This window comes from Argentina silus, assembly GCF_951799395.1.
Source record: "Argentina silus genome assembly, chromosome: 16".
Classification (NCBI taxonomy): domain Eukaryota; kingdom Metazoa; phylum Chordata; class Actinopteri; order Argentiniformes; family Argentinidae; genus Argentina; species Argentina silus.
The window spans coordinates 2177879-2197439 of NC_139670.1; the positions used below are offsets into that span (position 1 = coordinate 2177879).

Genomic DNA, 19561 nt, shown 5'->3' on the forward strand with positions numbered 1-19561 from the left:
AACCATTATCCAGAGGGTGCACCGAGGTGTCCCCTGTCAGATGATTTGTCTGGCGATCGCAAAGTGCCTTGTGTCAACATGGGAGAGGAGGGGGCTTTTAGAGAAGACAGCGTGGTCCCACCGTGCCCCGTGCTGAGAGGCAAGTAGCACATCAACAGATGTAGAGGTACTGTAGGCCTTGTTCTGGAGCTAGTGTAGGCCTTGTTCTGGAGCTAGTGTAGGCCTTGTTCTGGAGCTAGTGTAGGCCTTGTTCTGGAGCTAGTGTAGGCGTTGTTCTGGAGCTAGTGTAGGCCTTGTTCTGGAGCTAGTGTAGGCCTTGTTCTGGAGCTAGTGTAGTCAACTGTGAATGAGGCTGGTTTCATGTTGTCATTTGTAGTCCAGCAACAAAGGAATTGCTTTTAATTTAAAAACAAAAAACCAACACACCACGATAACGTGAGAGAGAACACAATACATTAGTTTTTAATCTGTGAAAATACAAAATGAAATCATGTACAAGTTATTTACAGACCTTCTGTACAAGACAATAAACTGTATTTATCATTGGATATTGTATGACATAGTCAGAAATATACACTTAGCACTGTCATGGTCTCCAAAAATCAATGTGCTAAAAATGTACAAACAAAACAAACTATACTGCAACGCCTCCACCTCACCACTAGTAGGTGTCAAGAGTTTCTATACACTCAAAAGGAATAATTCAATAAAGCTCTGTACTTTTCCAAAGGACCAATACATTAACATAATAATAATAATAATAATAGAAAGCTATATTTCGCAATTACTAAATCGCCTTATTTGAATGTTAGTTTAAGACTTTTATTCACTCAGATTATCTGCTACAATTCTATTATTTTCCCAGGGAACATGTCACCTGTAATATAACCTTTTTACGATTTAAATATCAAATCAACTCCAAGAATTAAAATGAGTTGATTCTCATATGATACGAGAAAAATAATTGTTTAAAAAAAAAAAAAAAAAATCTTTTAAATGAGAGTTTACTGAATTGGTTAGAATGTATTTATAGAACATATGGTGGTAAGAGATTGGCTTTTTCTCAATGCACAAGTAAGACACTTTCGTTTAGTAATAGCAGTAGTATGCATACCCCTACAAAAGCCACTTTTCGCAACAGTGGGTCTTATATGGGCCCTCCTTTGGACTGAACACTGCCTGGCACACCACTGGCACAGAGGCATTAGAGAGGTTGGATGTTCCCTATGCCAGCAAAAATGCCACACCCTTTCTTTGCTTTACAACTGGCGCCTCTATGGGCCATACTCTGAACTGCATGTAAACTGAAAATGCTTGATACTGTACAAGGACATACCTTACTCTGAGGTAAGCATGTCATTTTTTCCCTCATTGACTCCTCAACAATGCTGCCACACTTTGAAGGTATAAGTCAGAAGATGACAACAGAGGACCATGTTGAGCTCTGTAGTAAATAGGAAATCCTTGGCTTAGTTATTTATGTTACATTTAGCTCGTTGTCTTTCTAAGTACAAGTGTTTCAACAGATATGACATGATGATGAACATGAGAGTATGCTTATGGTTATGACTCATTCGATGACCATGTTCATTTACAAACAACCCACAACATTGACAAACTGTCATGTAAAGAGTGCTTTAATGGGAAGCCGTGTTACACCAGCAAGATGGGGAAACTGGTCTGACGAGATGTGTGGCAAGCCGAACGTTCCACCTATGATTGAGCTGTTTTTGGAGTTTCTAACATTTACATACATAACTTGACCCTGTACCGCACAGTGTAGTGTGAGTATGGCATTAGGACTGGTCATGGAGAACACCCAAGGACTCTAACGCCTCCATGCCCGCTCTGTGTCAGGCAGTGCTTACGGCCAAAGGAGGACCCATTTTATGCCCGCTTTATGCGATATGTGGCTTTCTCTTTTCAAATCTACAACGATATCATACAGTAGGTTATGATGTATGTCTATAGCCTCCCGTAGCTCTTGGGTAGGCCTAATAAGGTACTGTATTTGTTAGCAGCTAACCATATAGAGTAGCTAAAGTAGGTAACATGTTAGTAACATATTATAATGTCTCCTTCAAAACAGCTCCATCATATCTGGCCTTGTGACAGGTAACCGGTGTCTCTGGTGTAATCAGTGAATGGTTTATTTCCATTCAGCTTTGCAGTTTTCACGTTGAAAAGAAATTGCTATTATCTTAAAGCTTCATGTTTCATCTTCATGTATGTTTAGAATTTCTAGGCTCTTGGACGTTGGTGCCAAAGCTTCGGCTGAGAACTCACAATTGGAAAATAATCATATCTGACATAACTTATAAAAAGGCAGAAATAATAGAACAGAAGTTACAAAATGTTAAAAATAATAGAACTAAGGCTGGGGGCCATTACCATAACATCTTGACGTGATCTTTGACCGTCTAAATAAACACAGATAAAGATGTTGATGTGCTAATCTGACCTGACGTTAAACGACAATCAAGTGAGTGAGAATATCATGGTGATCAATCAGTAATCAATAACAGTATAACTGGTGGGAATACACTCACACCATAACACCATGGCAACTGTTGTCATGTATTGGACCTCCAAATACACACACTTACTACACATTTATAAGTATTCTCCAACATTGAGTAAGTATGCTTCGTGATTAAACCATTGTACAAATAATGAAAAAAAAAAAAAAAAAAAAAGCTTACAATGGCAACGTTTGTCCGGATACACGATACAATATATGATAGTGTTTTATACTGTACGTAATCGCCAGTTGCTTCACTTCGCTATGCTCACTGCAGTGACCCTCATTCTCCAAAACAGTCATAATTCTGGGGTCTGGTCACTGGTTAGGTTGTGCAAACTAATGGCTGACCGCAAGTGACTGTACAATTGAATATGATTGTCTGTATGTACATCATACATATTTGCATCTCTATATATATGCATATCTATAAAACATGTCCAAAAGCATGTGGATATTATTAACTGTACATATGGATTCAATGAAAGTCATTCGCGTCCTTTTTTCCGGTATGGTTAAATCATTGATGTCTGAAGGAGAGTATTTCCGTGTTAACACTCATTTGTCCATTAGATGCCTCGTCCGCGTCTGGTCCGGGTGTCAACGGGGGGGTGGAGTTCAGCACTCATCCTCCACCTCTCTGATGGGAGGGATCAGGTTGCTAGTGGACTTGTACTGAGTGACTTGGTTGGCTGTGAGAGTGCTCATAGGCTTGATCTGAATGTTCCTCGGGTAGGCATTCTGTGGCTCATCTGTAAACCATGTCTTTTCTGAGAAAAGGCCAAATCATACAGAGAAAGAGAGGAGGGGGGGGGGGGAAATCAAATACATGTGAGTGAATGGTTCTGTTGCCATGGCTCTGTTGCCGTTAACGTGATTTTTCAATTGTTAACAGCATTCCAAATCAGGAGCTTTTCTATGGTATTTGTTTTTTCACGTGGTAGGACACGGTAAATTACGGTAAATTGCACAGAGCGGAATTGCAAATAACATTTAGTCGATGGAAGTTACTTTCCTGTTGGATAAAGCTAGATGAATATTCTGACATGGTGAATGCACGTTGAATGACAATTATGACAGAGGTCATACTGGACTCCTGTGGTTTATTATGAATTAACCTAATCAGTTATTTAACTAATTAATCAATTAAGCTAATCATTAGTTAACCTCCCAGGCGTTGCTTGTACTGTACTGTACATGCAGAGCAGTGGAAGTCCAAACCGGTAAAGACAAAGTCCTTCAAGTAGTGAGCTATGCTGTTGTGTTGGTCCGCAGGCATGCAATGCAGATGTCAGACAGTATTACTCTACCACAATCTAAACAAACAACAAACAACACTGTATCAGCAGGGGAAAACTACAATTGATACAGTTTTCAAGATTGGATAGCGTTCACAAAGACCTTTGTCTTTGAGGGGCTTCAGGCTTCGGCTTGATGCAACCTGCTTTGTAAGTGTGAAACTATAAATGTTGGACAAATTGACAGATTTCACTGGAAATCCATGAATGACTCAGGGACTTAACAATATCCTAAGAAGTAAACATTTTTCTAAGGGGTATATTGTTGACCGTGGTCGATTACAAATAAAACCGTTGAGAGAATAACTTTATGGGAGAAAAGTCAGAGTAGCATCAAACCGCTCGGTGAGGTCATATCACATGGATCACGTTTGTCGTATTAATGAGGGTCTAGACACTGGTGATGAGCTCCTATCCATGCAGTCCTGGGGTGCAGCTGGGCGATGCAGCCAGTTGGAAACACCAAAAGCCACTTTGCTTTCATTTAGAAAACAAAAAGTCAACAACGGCTTGACTTCTTTATTTGATGCACGTCATGCATATTCATGAGCTTTCATACCTTGGCCCATTCTATTCATCCTTGTTGCACTTTAGAAAAAGAAGTACATTATGCTATATGTGAGCTAGCCGCCATACATGTTTACAAGCTAATGTCCATCAACAGACGTTCAAACGTATAACTGCACATACAGTAATATACAGTATTTTCTAAATACACCAAATATGGCGTTTATTCATTTGCTGCTAATAATTTGACAAATTATCATACCAGGGACAGTTACAGTACAGTAAGTGCTTGTGTGTGTTACATGTACTGCAATGGAATGCAACCTTAGAATATCCATGCTTGTTTCCACGGCAATTTAAGAATTAGTATTCCATGCTATGGAATCCCCGTGGATTCTGCTGTAATTCAAAAACAAACGACTAGCATGCAACTGCCATACCAAATATAACTGACATTGTCATTCGCCTTTTAAAATACTGAAATCAGCGCAAAAGAATAATTGAAAGCTGTATCATGTCGAATAGATCAAAACAAGCTTGGAAGTTTACCCTCACTTACCACTCACTGAAATATTGTGGTATTCACTCAGCAACTGTTAAAGATCTATAACATATATAATTAACATGCCCATTTATAAAACCATTCATAAGTCATTCATACTCAAAGTTGAACAATTTCAGTATTTTAAAGGAGATGACAACTGTAATATACACTCACTGAGCACTTTATTAGGAACACTATACTAATACTGGGTAGGGCCTCCCTTTATTAGGAATACTATACTAACACTGGGTAGGGCCTCCTTTTATTAGGAATACTATACTAATACTGGGTAGGGCCTCCCTTAATCTACCGGATTCAGATCTGGTGACTGGGAAGGCCACTGAAAAACACTGAAGTCATGTTCATGAAACCAGTTTGAGGCGACTTTTGCTTTGTGACATGGTGCATTATCATGCTGGAAGTAGCCATTCGAAGATGGGTACATTGTGGCCATGAAGGGATGCACATGGTCAGCAACAATACTCAAATAGGCTGTGGCATTCAAGTGATGATTGATTGGTATTAACAGGTCCGAAGTGTTGCCAAGAAAACATTCCCCACCCCATCCCACCACCTCCACCATGAGAAGGTGTACAGGTGCTCCTAATAAAGTGTTCAGTGAGTGTAGATTTCTATGGCACATACAAATGTTGTCAGTGTGACCATGTGAATACTATAGCTCCTTTAAACATTAGACATGAACATTAATCCTATTCTGTATCAAGTCATAGTTATGTGTGCTTTCAATTTGTAAACACTTGTGTTAGCTTGGTGTTAGACTCTGAAGACAATGGCTTATTGCTCTGTTCATATTGAGCTTTATTACTTTATTCCACTGTGTATTTCAGGACTTAAACTTAAAAAAAAAGATATAATCTATGATTTATTTTCAGGCATTCGCCCCTCGAATGTGAGAGAAGTTGACTGTTACAACTGGCTTCAGTGTTGTTTAAACTCTGGTAAAACAGTATATGGAGGATCTCCACTATCAAAAAGGCTTTTTAAAGAAAATTAAGAAGTTCAATGTTAATTGGGTCCTTCAATTTATGGTTACCATATGAAGTGCTATAGATTAGTAAAACAGGTCCTTACAGTAATAATGGTTTAAAGTGCAATTCCAGTGCAATATGGTTAAGCAAATTATATAACATAATTCAATAAATGATATAACAATTTGTCAACAATTTGTTTCCAAATGGCAAAACATACTTGAAGTAAAAGACTGATCACTACAACAAAAGAGACACGGCTGATATAACAGCTGAATAATAAGCAAGTACATAAGTGAAATTAAAAGTTTATAGAGGAAATGTCTTTGCTAATTTAGCTCAAGAAAATATATTGCAGTGTTGCTTCCGATGTGTATCTTCTTCAAGTGAAATAAGTGTTGATTGTGATGATGTTACATTTGAATTGTCAGAGTCAAGTCCCCATGCATATGGAGCATTGCTCAAACTAACAGAAAATGTCAACATAAGTCACACACACACACAGTATACAGACACTTAAGACACACATACACACTCTCTGGACCCGGAGACAGAAGACGGACGCAGGACAACAGCTGTCGACAGGCACTGCTTCACAAACACAGAGAGAGTCAGACAGACATCTTTAGACGTACTTCTGTTTGTCCCGTGAGTCCCTGCTTTTGGCGCGGTTGGCTGTGCGGTTGGTGGTGGTGGTGGGCGGGATGGAGTGGACGGAGGAGCTCTTTTTGCTGGAGGAATGGGAGGAGTGGGAGGAGTGGGACAGGCTGGCCCGGGACTGGCCAGCGTTGTGGTCGAACTGCATCAGGCAGAAGATCAGGTCTGAGGGGACCAGCTCAAACGCGTAGGGCGGATTGGTGATGACGTAGCTACAGAGAGAGAGAGAGAGAGGGAGAAAAAAGAAAGAGAGAAAGGGATGAGCGATGAATATCGATCGATATAGAGTCTGAAAAGTGATTTCTGAAATGAATAATGTACAGTAGTGTGTGTGTGTGTGAGACATGTAGGGTTCACTGATGTCATCAACAGTATAACAGAACTCACCGCTTCGTGCACTGGGTCTGAGTGTGTGTGAAATGTGCGTCTCTTAATCGGTAGATTCCGAAGCACAGCATGTTGTACGTTTTTAACGCTTTACAAAATAAGTCACCGTAGCAACCCCCATCCTGAAAGACACAAACATAAACACTTCTACAGAGTGATCTTATACACATACAGGACCAGTCAAAGGTTTGGACACACCTTGCCAAGAGTGTGCAAAGCTGTCAACAAAGCAAAAGGTGGCTACTTTGAAGAATCTACAATATAAAAAATATTCTGGTTTGTTTAACACTTTTTTGTTTACTACATAATTCCATATGTGTTCCTTCATAGTTTTGATGTCTTCAATATTAATCTACAATGTAGAAAATAATAAAAACCATTGAATGAGAAGGTGTGTCCAAACTTGTGACTGGTACTGTATATAGATATATATATATATATATATATATATATATATACACATCGTGAGTCATGACAGCCCTTAGTCAGTCATATCAAGGTACAGTATACAGTTCATCCATGGCTTCACATTTCACCATAAACATGTCCCTTAGTGTTACTGCAGTAAAACACACTCAAGGCCTTTTCTCTCTCTCTCTCCCCTTCTCTCCCTCCCCTCCTCCTTCTCTCCCCCCCCAGTGTTCTCCTCCCAGCACCACTGAGCAGAACAGCCCTGGCGTGAGGTGACAGAACCAGTCACTTACCCCCAGGTCTGCGAAGGGTCCGTCATACAAGGCCAGCTGTGCCACGCGACACCTGTCCCGGTTAGCCAGCGTCTGCGGCGTGCTGTACCCGCCTCGCAGGGCGTTCTCCTCCGCCAGCAGCCCCTCCAGCTCCGGGGTGGCCCCCCCCGTGACCAGCGTCCGGATCAGGGTGAGGATATTATCATTGAAGTATGTCTGAAAGGATGAAGGGAGGAGGAAGTGGCGGGAGAGAGATCCTTAAGCAAGCAGCCAGGAAAAGTCACAACCCTCATCCAGTCAGAGAGCCGAGCCAGCCTGGACAGTGCTATCTAGCCCCGGCATGTCTCGTCAGATTGCTCTGTGCCAGGAGTGAAAAGACAGCAGAATCCAATTACTGCAGGTTACTCTCCTTCCCATCAGACAAGAGTCACAGTGACTTCTTAAACATATCCATGCTGTTCAGGTATCTCTTGAGAGAGATGGCCAGATAGGGAATGAAAGGCTGATACAGTAGAGTAGTTTAGTGGGACAAACACAACAAATGCAATAAAAACCTATTTTTAGCTAAAGCACACGGTCAGGTCTTAGCCTGCTCTTTTTTCTCTCTCTAACACGACAATCTAAGTTACTGCTTCGTTTCCGTTTGCGAGCCAATAATGTCTGCTGCTCTAGAACCTTCTGTCTCCCTGTGCTCATTCTCCACAGTGACGTCTCCCTGGGCTGCTGACAGCGCTATTGAGCAGGTTGATGGACGAGTGCTGTCTATTAGGTAGCATTACCTTTGTCTACACTGAGGCGCACTTGAAGGCAGCCCTGTCCCAACCTCACTCAAACTGAAAGGCAGACAAATGAAGGCATCATACTGTACCAGGTGAAGTGTCAGTCTTGTCTTTCAGGGATTTAAAACTGGGACAACTGTACCAAAGGGATTCGGACGAGGACTATCTTGTATTTGAGTATTTGTGGACAATTTGTTTTGTTGTTTTGATTATCGACAGCTCTTTTACATGGGTCAGTTGCTACCAAATGAGCGGTCTTGCAGATTAGCTGAGTGCTTCCATCTGGTTTGTTAATCGAGGGAGACAGGAGATCACGGGGAGAACAGGGGTGATGACCATCAGCTGCATGCTAAATTTAATTCACTTTGCAAACAAAAAGCAGCACACTAGTTGTTGCTGGGGAACAACTAGTCCACCAGATATTACTGTGTAAATTCCCTTTTAAAGGAATTCCTAAGGACAAGATAAGATTAATGAATTAATAACAGCCTAACAGAGACCTATGGTTGGTCAACCTCAAACAGAAGGGGGTTGATCAAATGACAAATTATAATTTTATTGTAAAATGTTTGCAGGTAGGAATGCACATTTAGTAATACGTATTTTGTAATGTATTTTGTCCCAGATTGGCTTTAAAAATATGCTATGATTGTAGTAGTCTGTCACATAAAAGTATACATTTAGATTGGAATAGATTATGATGAACTCAGCCATGTGACATAACGTGGGCTAGTGCCCTGCAAGGCCAGAAATGAGGACAATTCACCGCAATGAAGTTGGCATCTTATTGTTAATATTAAGTTAATTGAAATATATTGTTTTTATTTTCAGTATATATGGTCCCAGCGGGAATCGAACCCACAACCTAAGTTTTGTTAGCGCCATGCTCCACCAACCGAGCCACAGTGGACCATAATCGCTGCATGAGAACAGCGAGCGCCGGACATGCATGTAAGCCGTTTACTCCCCCGCGTCTTACCGCACTCATGAGGGAGTCCAGCACGCTGACGGCGAACGCCGTCCCGCAGGCGAAGGGCTGAGTGAGGTACAGCTCGGTGTCGGGGTCGTCGTCGTCGTCCTGGTCCAGGAACTGAACGTTGGAGTCGTTCACTAGGAGGAAAACACAACAACGTTTACTTACTGCCGTGATGTGAGTCGTCACGTCACACGCGCTTTACTTTACAGAGCTGGCTGCATATCAAGATACATATCCTGACCTGATCATAGGATCAGTAGTAGGAACTGAAGGAAAGGCATGCGTATATCTTAATATACAGCACATTGCATACTTGTTGTGGATGTATACAGTCATTGGAGACATGGTTCACATCGGACAGTGACTGTGGAACACCAATGAGGCAGAGAGTGGGACATGGTAGTGGATATGGATTGTTATGAGAGGCATGTGGAGTTTATAATATCATAATTCAACATCCAAACTGATAGTTTTCATATATGGGAAAGGTGTTAAATGTTTACAAGTCTCCCATGGAACCAAACACATAAATAGGAGAGGAGTGTGTTTTCGGTGGGCTTTGTGACCGGTTAGTATGAGTTAGTATGCTCTCCTCTCTCCTCCACCCCATATCCAGGCCGTTCATGCACTCAGGGTGACACCATGCATATTTAAAGACCCAAGCTTTGATATTGAAACAAGAAATCCTCCGGAGGCGAAATATATCAGCAACACCAATAAGCTATTGTTTGTCTTTTACTGTAAATACAGTAAGTTCCAATTAATTTCAAAGAACATTTACAAGGTATCTTTGTTGCATTGCCCCAGAACCATGTCAATATTTTGGGGAAATACACTTTTGAGCACAAAAATCACATATAGCTTAAAGAAAGTATTGATGTTGAGTTTTGTTTCAGAAGTGCTACATCTATCAGGACTTCCAGCCGGCTGAGAAAATAAATGTCAGTCATATTGACAAGCCTGGGATGAAAGGGGCATTGGCCAGAGAATTTGATCTATGAGAAGATGCTATGGAAACAGCCACAAGGACTTGAGGGCGATCAAAGGCTCTGCGATCCCCAGAGGAAAAAAGAAAAACAGAAGAGGAGGAAAAAAAAAAAAAAATAAGAAGATAAACTTTAAAGAGGGCCACAATAAGACAGTGAATTTCAACCAGAACCAAGAGTCAAATGTGCTGGAAGTGACGCCATGGGAATGGGCCGGCCGAGAGAGCAGGCTGGCCTCTTGTGCAGCCAGAGAAATCAAAAGGAAGCTGATGATGGAGACGGTAACAGCTGTACTGTACAGGAACAACACCGCGGTAAAGGACACAGGCAGCGTGTCGGCAGTCCTTACCCAGCTCTGTGATCATTTGTATGTTGATCCCATTGCTCTTATCCTGACTCAACTGAACCACAGGCAGAACTTTGCCCGGTTTTGCTAATGGTGCTGAACAAGCATTGGGGAGGGGGGGAGAAATAGTTACTGAAGCAGGAGGTTAAGAATGTGAGAAAGAGAGAGACTACATATTGATTGATACCTGTAAGTACACTATTTAAGGTATTCATTCTCAATGCCTGAAACGTTCTTACTGTATTGAACAGGTGTTTTTCTTTGTTTTGTTTTTTTACAACTCTGTACAAACATTGAATTAAAATACTTAATATACTGCAGATGAATGAGACACTCATTTCGACCCATTTCTCTCTAAAGACAAGACCAGACTACTGTATCATTTGATGGGGGTTCTCAACAGTATTGCTGACATACCTAGCTCCGTTATGATAGGGATATTTGCTCCTGTTGTGATGGACGCCTGTCGAACTAATCCATGAACCGGACTGTTCTCAGGGGAGGACCTGTCCATTCCAGGTGGTGTGAAACCTATGAGGAGAAAAATAAATATAATACATCCCTGTTATGTGGCAATAATTTCTGAAAGGAAAGGAAAGTAGACCCGGTTTGCTGATTCAACAATAACCTGACTTACACTGTGAGCTATTATTGGTCAAACCCAGCCATCTTTGGAAAGCAATATACTGTAACCCAATGTTGAGTGCAATTCTTGAGAGGTTCCATCAGTTGATCCATAATACATGTTACATGTTGCTCATTTTGTCTCCTTAAAAGTGTCCGAGTGCAGACCAGAAAAAAAATAACGTCTTATGCAGGAAAAAAAAAAGTATCATTCGGTCCAGCCACGAAAATACAAAACAAGTGACATGTGACTGAATTCAAATTGACTTGACATTCCTTGCTTTCCTCAAACTGACAAGCAAACACATTAAATCAGTGATGCTGTATGCATTATACATCTCCTGGGTTTTGACATCCATCACTAACTGCTGACTAAGACAAAATGCTCGGTCATACAACTATTACAATAACAACCAAAGTGCAAAGACATTTTTTTTTTTTTACAGGTCAAAAGGTTTCTAAAAGCATTACATCCAACGACAGGGTAGGGACATTATTGAAGGCTATCTCACACCACGTGCCCGCCTGCCTTGCTCAGCCACAACTGTGTAATGTAATATTCATAGATTACTTTATTTATGTGCATCCCAAAAATGCTACTTCTCCAGAGTAAACTGCATCAGAATCCTGTTTGTAAATATATTTCATACACACAGGTGTACATCGGTTTCACTTGATTATACTGCTACTCAATACATCACTGCATATTAGAACCAGTTACTGTGAGGGTTTGTAAGGACACCAGTTGTTATTTGGACCTGAGGAATAACCATTGGGGTTCGCTGTCACACACAATGACACCAGGTCAGTGTTGCGCACACACACACTTACACACAGATGCACGCACACACACTTACGCATAGACACACGCACGCACACTTACACTTACACGCGCACGCACACACTTACGCAAACACACCCACACATGCATGGCCGCACACGCGCACACACACACGCCACCCAGTGAGGGATATTCTCCCTGCCAGTCCCTGTCCCCTCTGGGCAGTGCAGTGAACTATGACAGGGCACTCCTTACCTTGGGAATTAGCCTGCAAGACCCCGATGCTGTCGTCAAACTGCATGGACTTGATGTTGAGTGACGCCAAGATGCATTCCTTGTCCTGTAGTGACGCATCGTCAATATTGTTCTGATTGGCTGACAGGATGACACACATGTCGCAGAGGTTGATGTTGACAGCCCTCAGATCAGCCCGGCTTAATGGTGTGCCCTTCAAGAGGAGACCAATGACAACGCATGACAACAAGCACAACAATATTCTAACCTGGACGAAGCCATACATACAGAATCAGTAGATTATTAAAAACAAAACAAAAAAAGATATATATTTGAGGCTGCTTGAGATGCTGTTTATCCAACACATTCAACAAACATAACAATATTCTAACCTGGACAAAACCATACACACAGAATCAGCAGATGATTAAAAAATAAAACAATGTTTAAGTTGTTCTCAGGCTGACTATCCAACACAACACAACACAACTCATTTTGTGCGTCTCTGGAGGGAAGATATCCGGACGCCAGCTGAGCAGCAGAGTGTGGTTCGTCTCGTTTCTACTCACAGGTAAGATGGAGATCTTGGGGAAGTTGTGGAGGGTCTCCCATTCCCTCTTCAGGTACTCCAGCGAGCCCACGAACACGATGGGCTTCAGCTCGTGGTAGTGGAAGTTGCTCGCCCGCAGCGGCATGACGAGGTTTCGAAGGCCGACCAGCGCTGACTTCACGTCTCCGAATATACAGACGACCACATGGCCACTGAGAACTGTCATGGCTGCCTCACTCCGGGTCTGTGGAGACGGAAGGAAGAAGAACAATTACATTAAATTATTACCTCTGTTGTAATTTTACGGCTCTGTATTATGCAATTACCAGGTAATAACCGTTTTACAAAGCATTGTAGTCTCAATACTCTCTTTGTAAAATGTTTATTGCCTGATAATTGCATAACAATCACACTCAGGTTTCAACAACAATTACACTTCAAGTCAGTAAACAATCGCATGCATCACAATGACATAATCCTACAGTACGGTACAATCTACTTTCATTCAGTTATTTTGAATATTTCTAAGAACAAGGCGTCAGTGGGAACGATTACGACCGGCTCTAATTGACTGCCCATTAACACCAATTTGCAGTACGAGACACATGTATTGGTATAACGGATGTCCTTTACACAGGGGCCCCTAACGCAGAGCCAATGACATGTCAAACACATTATGAAGTGTTTAACTGCCCTGTTGACGCCTGACGCTGCTCTGTGACACCGCCCATCTGTCACGGGGGAGAGGAAGTGTCACGGACAAACGACCCTCTCAGCTGTGAGGGAGTGGTACCTACCAGGATGACCTTCTCGATGTCTTTGGAAGGGCACCAATGGAACATCCCGGTGGAGTCGTATTTCTTCACATTCCCATCCATGCTCTCAATCTGCTCGTTCCCCGGGATGAGTAAAGGGTCATGCCTAATCAAACAAAAGGATGAAGGGGAAGAGAGATGGGAGACCTTGGGGTTTGTCATGTCATGTGCCCTCAAACTAAATGAACTGGTGCGCAATATTTGAACGTCCACGGTTGGGGGATTATTGCGCGATAAATCGCGGGAGCCTTATTCACATGCGGTCGTAAAACCTGAGAGTGGATTGTTGGTGAGACATATTCATCCGGTTTACTGTACATGTACGCTCAGCGGAAGTAATCATGCATAAAAGCGTTGGTGTGAATGTGAACAACATCAGGGCTAGGAGATGTTTTGTCTCTGCCTTTCGGAACCTATTCCAGGTTAGGAAACCTAACTCCGGCTTACAGTGTGTGTTCGCACCCTCTTTCAAAGGTGTTAAGTGTCCCTGCACTCAACAGAGCACTTTCCCCCTTTGGGTTTCTGACATATCAGCAGAACTACCCATAAAAAGCCATTTTCATCTTCAAACACACTCATCAATATAACATTAGAACATTTGTGGGTATCTGCAAACAAATCACATTCACTCAAGAAATTGCATTCTTATTGCTTTTTTTTTTTTCTTCTTCTTTTTTGGGGGGGTTTTGGGGGTGGGGGGGGAGGCCAGGGAGTTGAAGTTGTTCACTGCTTATACCTGTCAGAAGGCATTTTCAGAAATGCCAACAAAACTGCTTAGTCATCAAAGTGATTGACATCAATGGTGTCAACCAGGCGGAAGGAGATGGCAGCAATACACTGCCCTGACTGGCATGAGCATGGGGAAGCAATTACTCCCTCCTTACAGCAAACAGCTTCTGACGCCGCGCTCCTCGTGGTAAAAGCTTTAACAGACCGCACTTTAAATATTTCAGCAATTTGCCCAATCATATTTGCTTTCCAAACTGAAGGCCATTAATGTTTCAAAGCACAGAGTCAGGACCGAACACAACTAATTTCACTGAGCACAGCATGAACATCTGAGCCTGATTCTACCCAACACTGACCACTGGAAGTGGTCTCTGGAACAAGGTACCTGCGGTCCTGCCGTGCTAACGCTGACAGGTACGGAGGTATGATCTTTACAGGCTTCTGGAAACAGATTCTAACACTCTAACACTCAGGCTGAAGGAAGTGGCTGGGGGGAAGGTGGGTGCGTGGGTGGGGGGGGGGGGTGGGGGGGAGGAAGGAGGAGAAGGTATCTTATCACACATTTATCTTAACTGTATAATAGGACGTGGACTTGAGTGTACAGCAGGTTGCAATACCTGATCTATAGCTTCAGTATACTACAGGAAACTGTAAATCACTACACTACGCAACAAACTGTAAGGCAATAGAGGGAAATGAGTCTGCTTACAACCCAATCTACAATTCAGTGAAGTAAGTAAACATTTGGATCTTCAACGAACTATGCACTCTTCCCATTTATTCCCATTCCGCTCCATGTCATTCATGCCAGCAAGAATAAGTCAAATTCCGCTGATGATAATACCCTCTGAAATATAGACAGGGAGCTGCTGTCTTTATCTGCAGCCCTTTTAAATACTTCATATATTTTATCCCTAAGACAACCATATCTTTGATCCATGTGGGCATTTTAGAAGAATGCCACCTTAAGTAAGGTTTTAAGTATGCATGACAGTGTCAACTGAAACTACCATCCCTTAGGCTCCATGAGATAGAAGCCAAAATGTCTGCCTCTGGGGTTATACCCCAAGGCCACGCCATAATGTCCTCTCAGGGAAGCAGTTTTCTAAGGCAAATGTCTTCCTTAAAACACTCTCTCTTGTTTCTCAACCGCCCTGTCTGTCAGGAGTCATCTAATTCAAAATGGCCTGCATATCTGTGTGAGAGACACACAAAGGCTTAGTTTAAATGGGGGGGGGAGGTGAGGTCAAGTAATATCTCTTTTTCAAAGCATCCCCAGTCCAAAATTATTCAGGTCCTTAACCTGTACTTTGCACATCATGGATATTCTAATACTACCAACCAACGCGCTGTATTTTGCACATGAATATTCTAATATTAGCACCTGGCGTGCTGTAGACTGTATTCTGTACAGGGGTGAAGCGAAGAACAGGTGCTAATGAGAGTGAAAGCATTTAGTGCTTTACACCCGGCTAAATATTTCATCAGAAGGCACCGTGTTTCACCACTCACTCTGCGGAGGCCTGTCACTTCAATCTCCGCTCGCCGCGATGACGGCTGAGGCGCCTCTCTGCCAGGATAGCTATCTCTCACAGCCTGTCAGCCATGACGTCCTGTCACTACCGCGCGCCGACGACCGCTTCAGCCGCACTCTACCCGACGTGACGCCCGTGTCACCGGGTGGACGGGTATGAGCAAATGCGTTGTGACTTTCCACAATTAGATGTGTCTCGTGACCCATCAAGGGGTCTGCGGAAATGGTGTTAATTTCAGCGAGGAGGAGATTGTCAAGGAAGGGAAGGGACGGGGGTGAGATGTGACTTGTTACTTCGGTGACACTTCACGTTGGGTAATCGGGAGACGGTTATATATTTCCACAGATGATTGCTTTCATCACGTTTGTGTTTCATTATTTACAGTACGCAGAGCTGGGATTGTTGCGAACGCACGCCACCGATCTTAGATCTGTGATCAAATAGATTTTTTTGACGTTCCAATTAGCGATACCTCATCTGCCTGTATTCAGGAAATTAAATTAACTTTCAACAGAAAGATGAAACATCTGTGTGTGGATTCTAGGGCAAAGGGGGCGACAGACAAAGTCAAAACTGAGAAGAAACTGCACCAGAGGTCGGGAATTTCAGTCTATAAATCTGCTGTTCCGGCATTCCCTTGACTAAAACTACTGTAGCCTAGTAGCTTTGGATGAGCAGTCTAGCCCCGCTCCAGCAGGCAATGAAAGCAGGGGAAGGCTTTGAACACCCCAACCCCCCTCCTCCTCCCTCATGCAAACTGACAAAGGCATGCTTTTCAAAAACCCACAGCCAATCTGTTGATCATTACTTATTTACAAAGGCCTTGAGGCCTCAGGTCCTGTAAAAAACACATTTGATATGGTATACACCCAGATGTTTTTTTTTCCTCGCTTGTAGAAATAAAGTATCCCTTAGGCTGCCCCAAATAATCATGTTCCACTGTGCAGGCAATGCACCACGCAGCTCCTAAGCATTTCATATGTGAAATAACATATCCACCTGTATTTCAAGTGTTAGAATGGCAAACAGAGGCGTCTGTAGGGTGGGTTGAGGTTTAGCTAAGGGCCAAGACATGAAAAGGCCGAGAGTTGAGTAACATTACAGATCATACAGCCTTATTTTCATAGCCAAATGCCGGGGAGCATCCTGAAGCAGTGCAACGGTGACAGCACTTTGAAGAAAATCAAACGAGGGCAAATGCCTCCTGAGAGAAATTATGAGCCAAAGATCAACGATAAGACGCATGAAATATGCTGCCCACTAGGGGGCCGTCACCCCCACACCCAGACTGTTTTCCTTATTTGGGAGAAAGAGTAAACCATCAGTGTGTGTAAAGTACAGCACAGTAGTATTGCTTTGTTTACATTCCACATTACTTTCACCCTGTTTGTTACACCATCATACCGTTACAGTAGAAGAGCCGAATGTAGAAACGTCTTTAACCTTTAACCCTGCCATATGCTGCCTGGCTTTACCCTGACCTGCTTCCTCTAATTCCTTCCACTTTATGATAATCACTGTGATATTCCCTCTAATGGTCTCTCGTGTGTTAAATAGCAGTCCCATCGCCAGTCAAAATCAATAAACGCTTATGTAATTCCTCGGGACAAGATAAAAGCAAGGTAGCATTTGATTTCTGTTTTGATTGTGACGGTGCACATCACCCGTGGCCTTACGTACCAAAAATAGACCTCAAAGGGGCTCCTACAATAGAGGGTTAGCCTGGGGCTATCTAGCTGCCAGGGCCTCCCTGATTGGCTAGTACTGTCATTAGTGCCACCACTGCTTAAGTGCTACAGTACATGGGGATGGGACTGGGTGAGGTGACAGTTGAGACCTTAAAGCAACAGTATTTTTCATTTTCGTGCAGCTTCTCATAATCCCTCTCGTGAGAGAAACAGCGAAGCTCTGTCATTAACCGGCTGACGAGCTGCTGACAGGGTAAATGTTTCATCATTTAGAACGTGCTGCGCCCTTCTCTCTTGTTCTGTTGTCCTTTCAACGCAAAATCCTTTTCTGAATTAGTTCGACCGTGCAGACGTGCAAAACATTGACGTAGGTGTGTGGTATTCTTTTCAAAAAGCTGTTGTCCTACCTCATCATTTTGGGCGAGGAGTTGGGTGAGTTTCTCATGCCTCCGTTGCGTTGTTTGTTTTTCTTGGGCGACAGCGCTGACTGCTGCTCCTCCTCGACTGCGAGCACAGGTAAAAGCGTGAGCGGAGGAATGACAACACCAACAACAACAACAACAACAACAACACAAGTCTTACAAATAAACTTCCAGTAAAGTAACTAAGTAACTAAGTAAGTAACACACAAAGACACAACACAACACACTCAGTAAAAAAAAATAAAAAAAAGTCAGAGAAGACCCCAAAGCAAAGAGAAGATCAGAATGGAAAACAGAACACTTAGAAGGAGAGAAGAGGTCGGTGTGTGAGAGAGAGGACACGTGGAATGCATGGCAACAGGGAAACCTGACAAACAGTCAATAGGCTAAAAGTGCATCTCTGTCAAAATGCATTTGCACAAAGTCGCCGTGAGTCTGAATCATGATGCAACATGCAGAAAGGCCATCATCTTCATGCTGCCCATTCTAAACATGGCCGACTGCCGTACTCTCAAGCATTACGCTGGGATCGACACATACCATACAGTACCTGACAGGGAAGGAGTCAAGAGTTTGTGTTCTTAATATGTAACACAGAAACATCGGTAATGTTCGAATTTAAACGGTTGCATACCAATGACCCATGGTTGGTTCCTCACCCCAAAAGGTACAACACTACATGTAACCATACAAAAATGACTAGAATATATTACTATGTTTTACCCCAAAACGTTGATCATTTATGCCACAACGTGATAATTATTCAATATACCACTTATAAACTGTATTTTTATCTTTCCCCTGAGAAACAAAATCCATTGTCAAATACGTACATCTGTTACTGTAGGTTCACATCTGAAAAATATACAACACATAACATTGTAACGCTTACTTTCTACGCTCAGTTTCAAGCTTTAATAAATTCTCCAAACACAAATAATTTCAGGATCATTCAAATTCTCCTTAAAAAAACCCCTGCATTAACAGACGTTATTAGTAGCCACTTCAAGTGTGTGACACATGCATTAACCCAGTATGCAAATTGAATTTGAGAAATTCAATATTTCCATATCCTATTAGTGCGTATTATCTCATTAACACTAGAACACTTAAGAAGCTCCACAGCGGTGGCATGCAAATCACCACTACGTTTATCTCATTAAGTTAATAAACCATAAATACCATGGATATGACATTGTAAATATGGCCTCTTTGTTCCAATTTCTTTGAGCATCTAAAAGATTGCAGGTCTCTCCGCTTCTCAGGAACCGACGCCCTTGGCTCATGTAATTAGGTTGGTCTGAGTGCCAGTGTGATTAATGCACAGCTGTGATGGCCCTTGGACATTGTCTTTGCCACTACATGAAACTACACTGAGCTCTTCATGGAAAAACAAATCACACGTTGTTGCCCTCGAGTCAAAATTAATCAGCCACATTTTTACGCTAGCTATATATCACATTTATTCAACACAAAAAAAAAAAAAGGAAGAAAAAGAAAAGATACTCTG

At 42.3% G+C, this 19561-nt stretch overlaps 1 protein-coding gene across 1 annotated transcript in view; it reads right to left on the reverse strand.

Moving 5' to 3' along the window:
• Positions 1–431: 431 nt before the first annotated feature.
• The window catches only part of LOC310816852 (calcium-activated potassium channel subunit alpha-1a-like), an 87252-nt gene continuing 68122 nt past the window's right edge, over positions 432–19561 (reverse strand). Inside the window, exons 20-31 of the mRNA XM_083687171.1 lie at positions 18037–18133; positions 13660–13783; positions 12882–13106; positions 12334–12526; positions 11091–11204; positions 10677–10769; positions 9345–9475; positions 7608–7802; positions 6904–7025; positions 6495–6728; positions 4379–4407; positions 432–3291 (exon numbers count right to left, since the gene is read on the reverse strand). Coding sequence (XP_083543297.1) covers positions 3140–3291; positions 4379–4407; positions 6495–6728; positions 6904–7025; positions 7608–7802; positions 9345–9475; positions 10677–10769; positions 11091–11204; positions 12334–12526; positions 12882–13106; positions 13660–13783; positions 18037–18133 — 1709 coding nt within the window. The 3' untranslated portion in view covers positions 432–3139. The remainder of the gene's footprint in view (positions 3292–4378; positions 4408–6494; positions 6729–6903; positions 7026–7607; positions 7803–9344; positions 9476–10676; positions 10770–11090; positions 11205–12333; positions 12527–12881; positions 13107–13659; positions 13784–18036; positions 18134–19561) is intronic.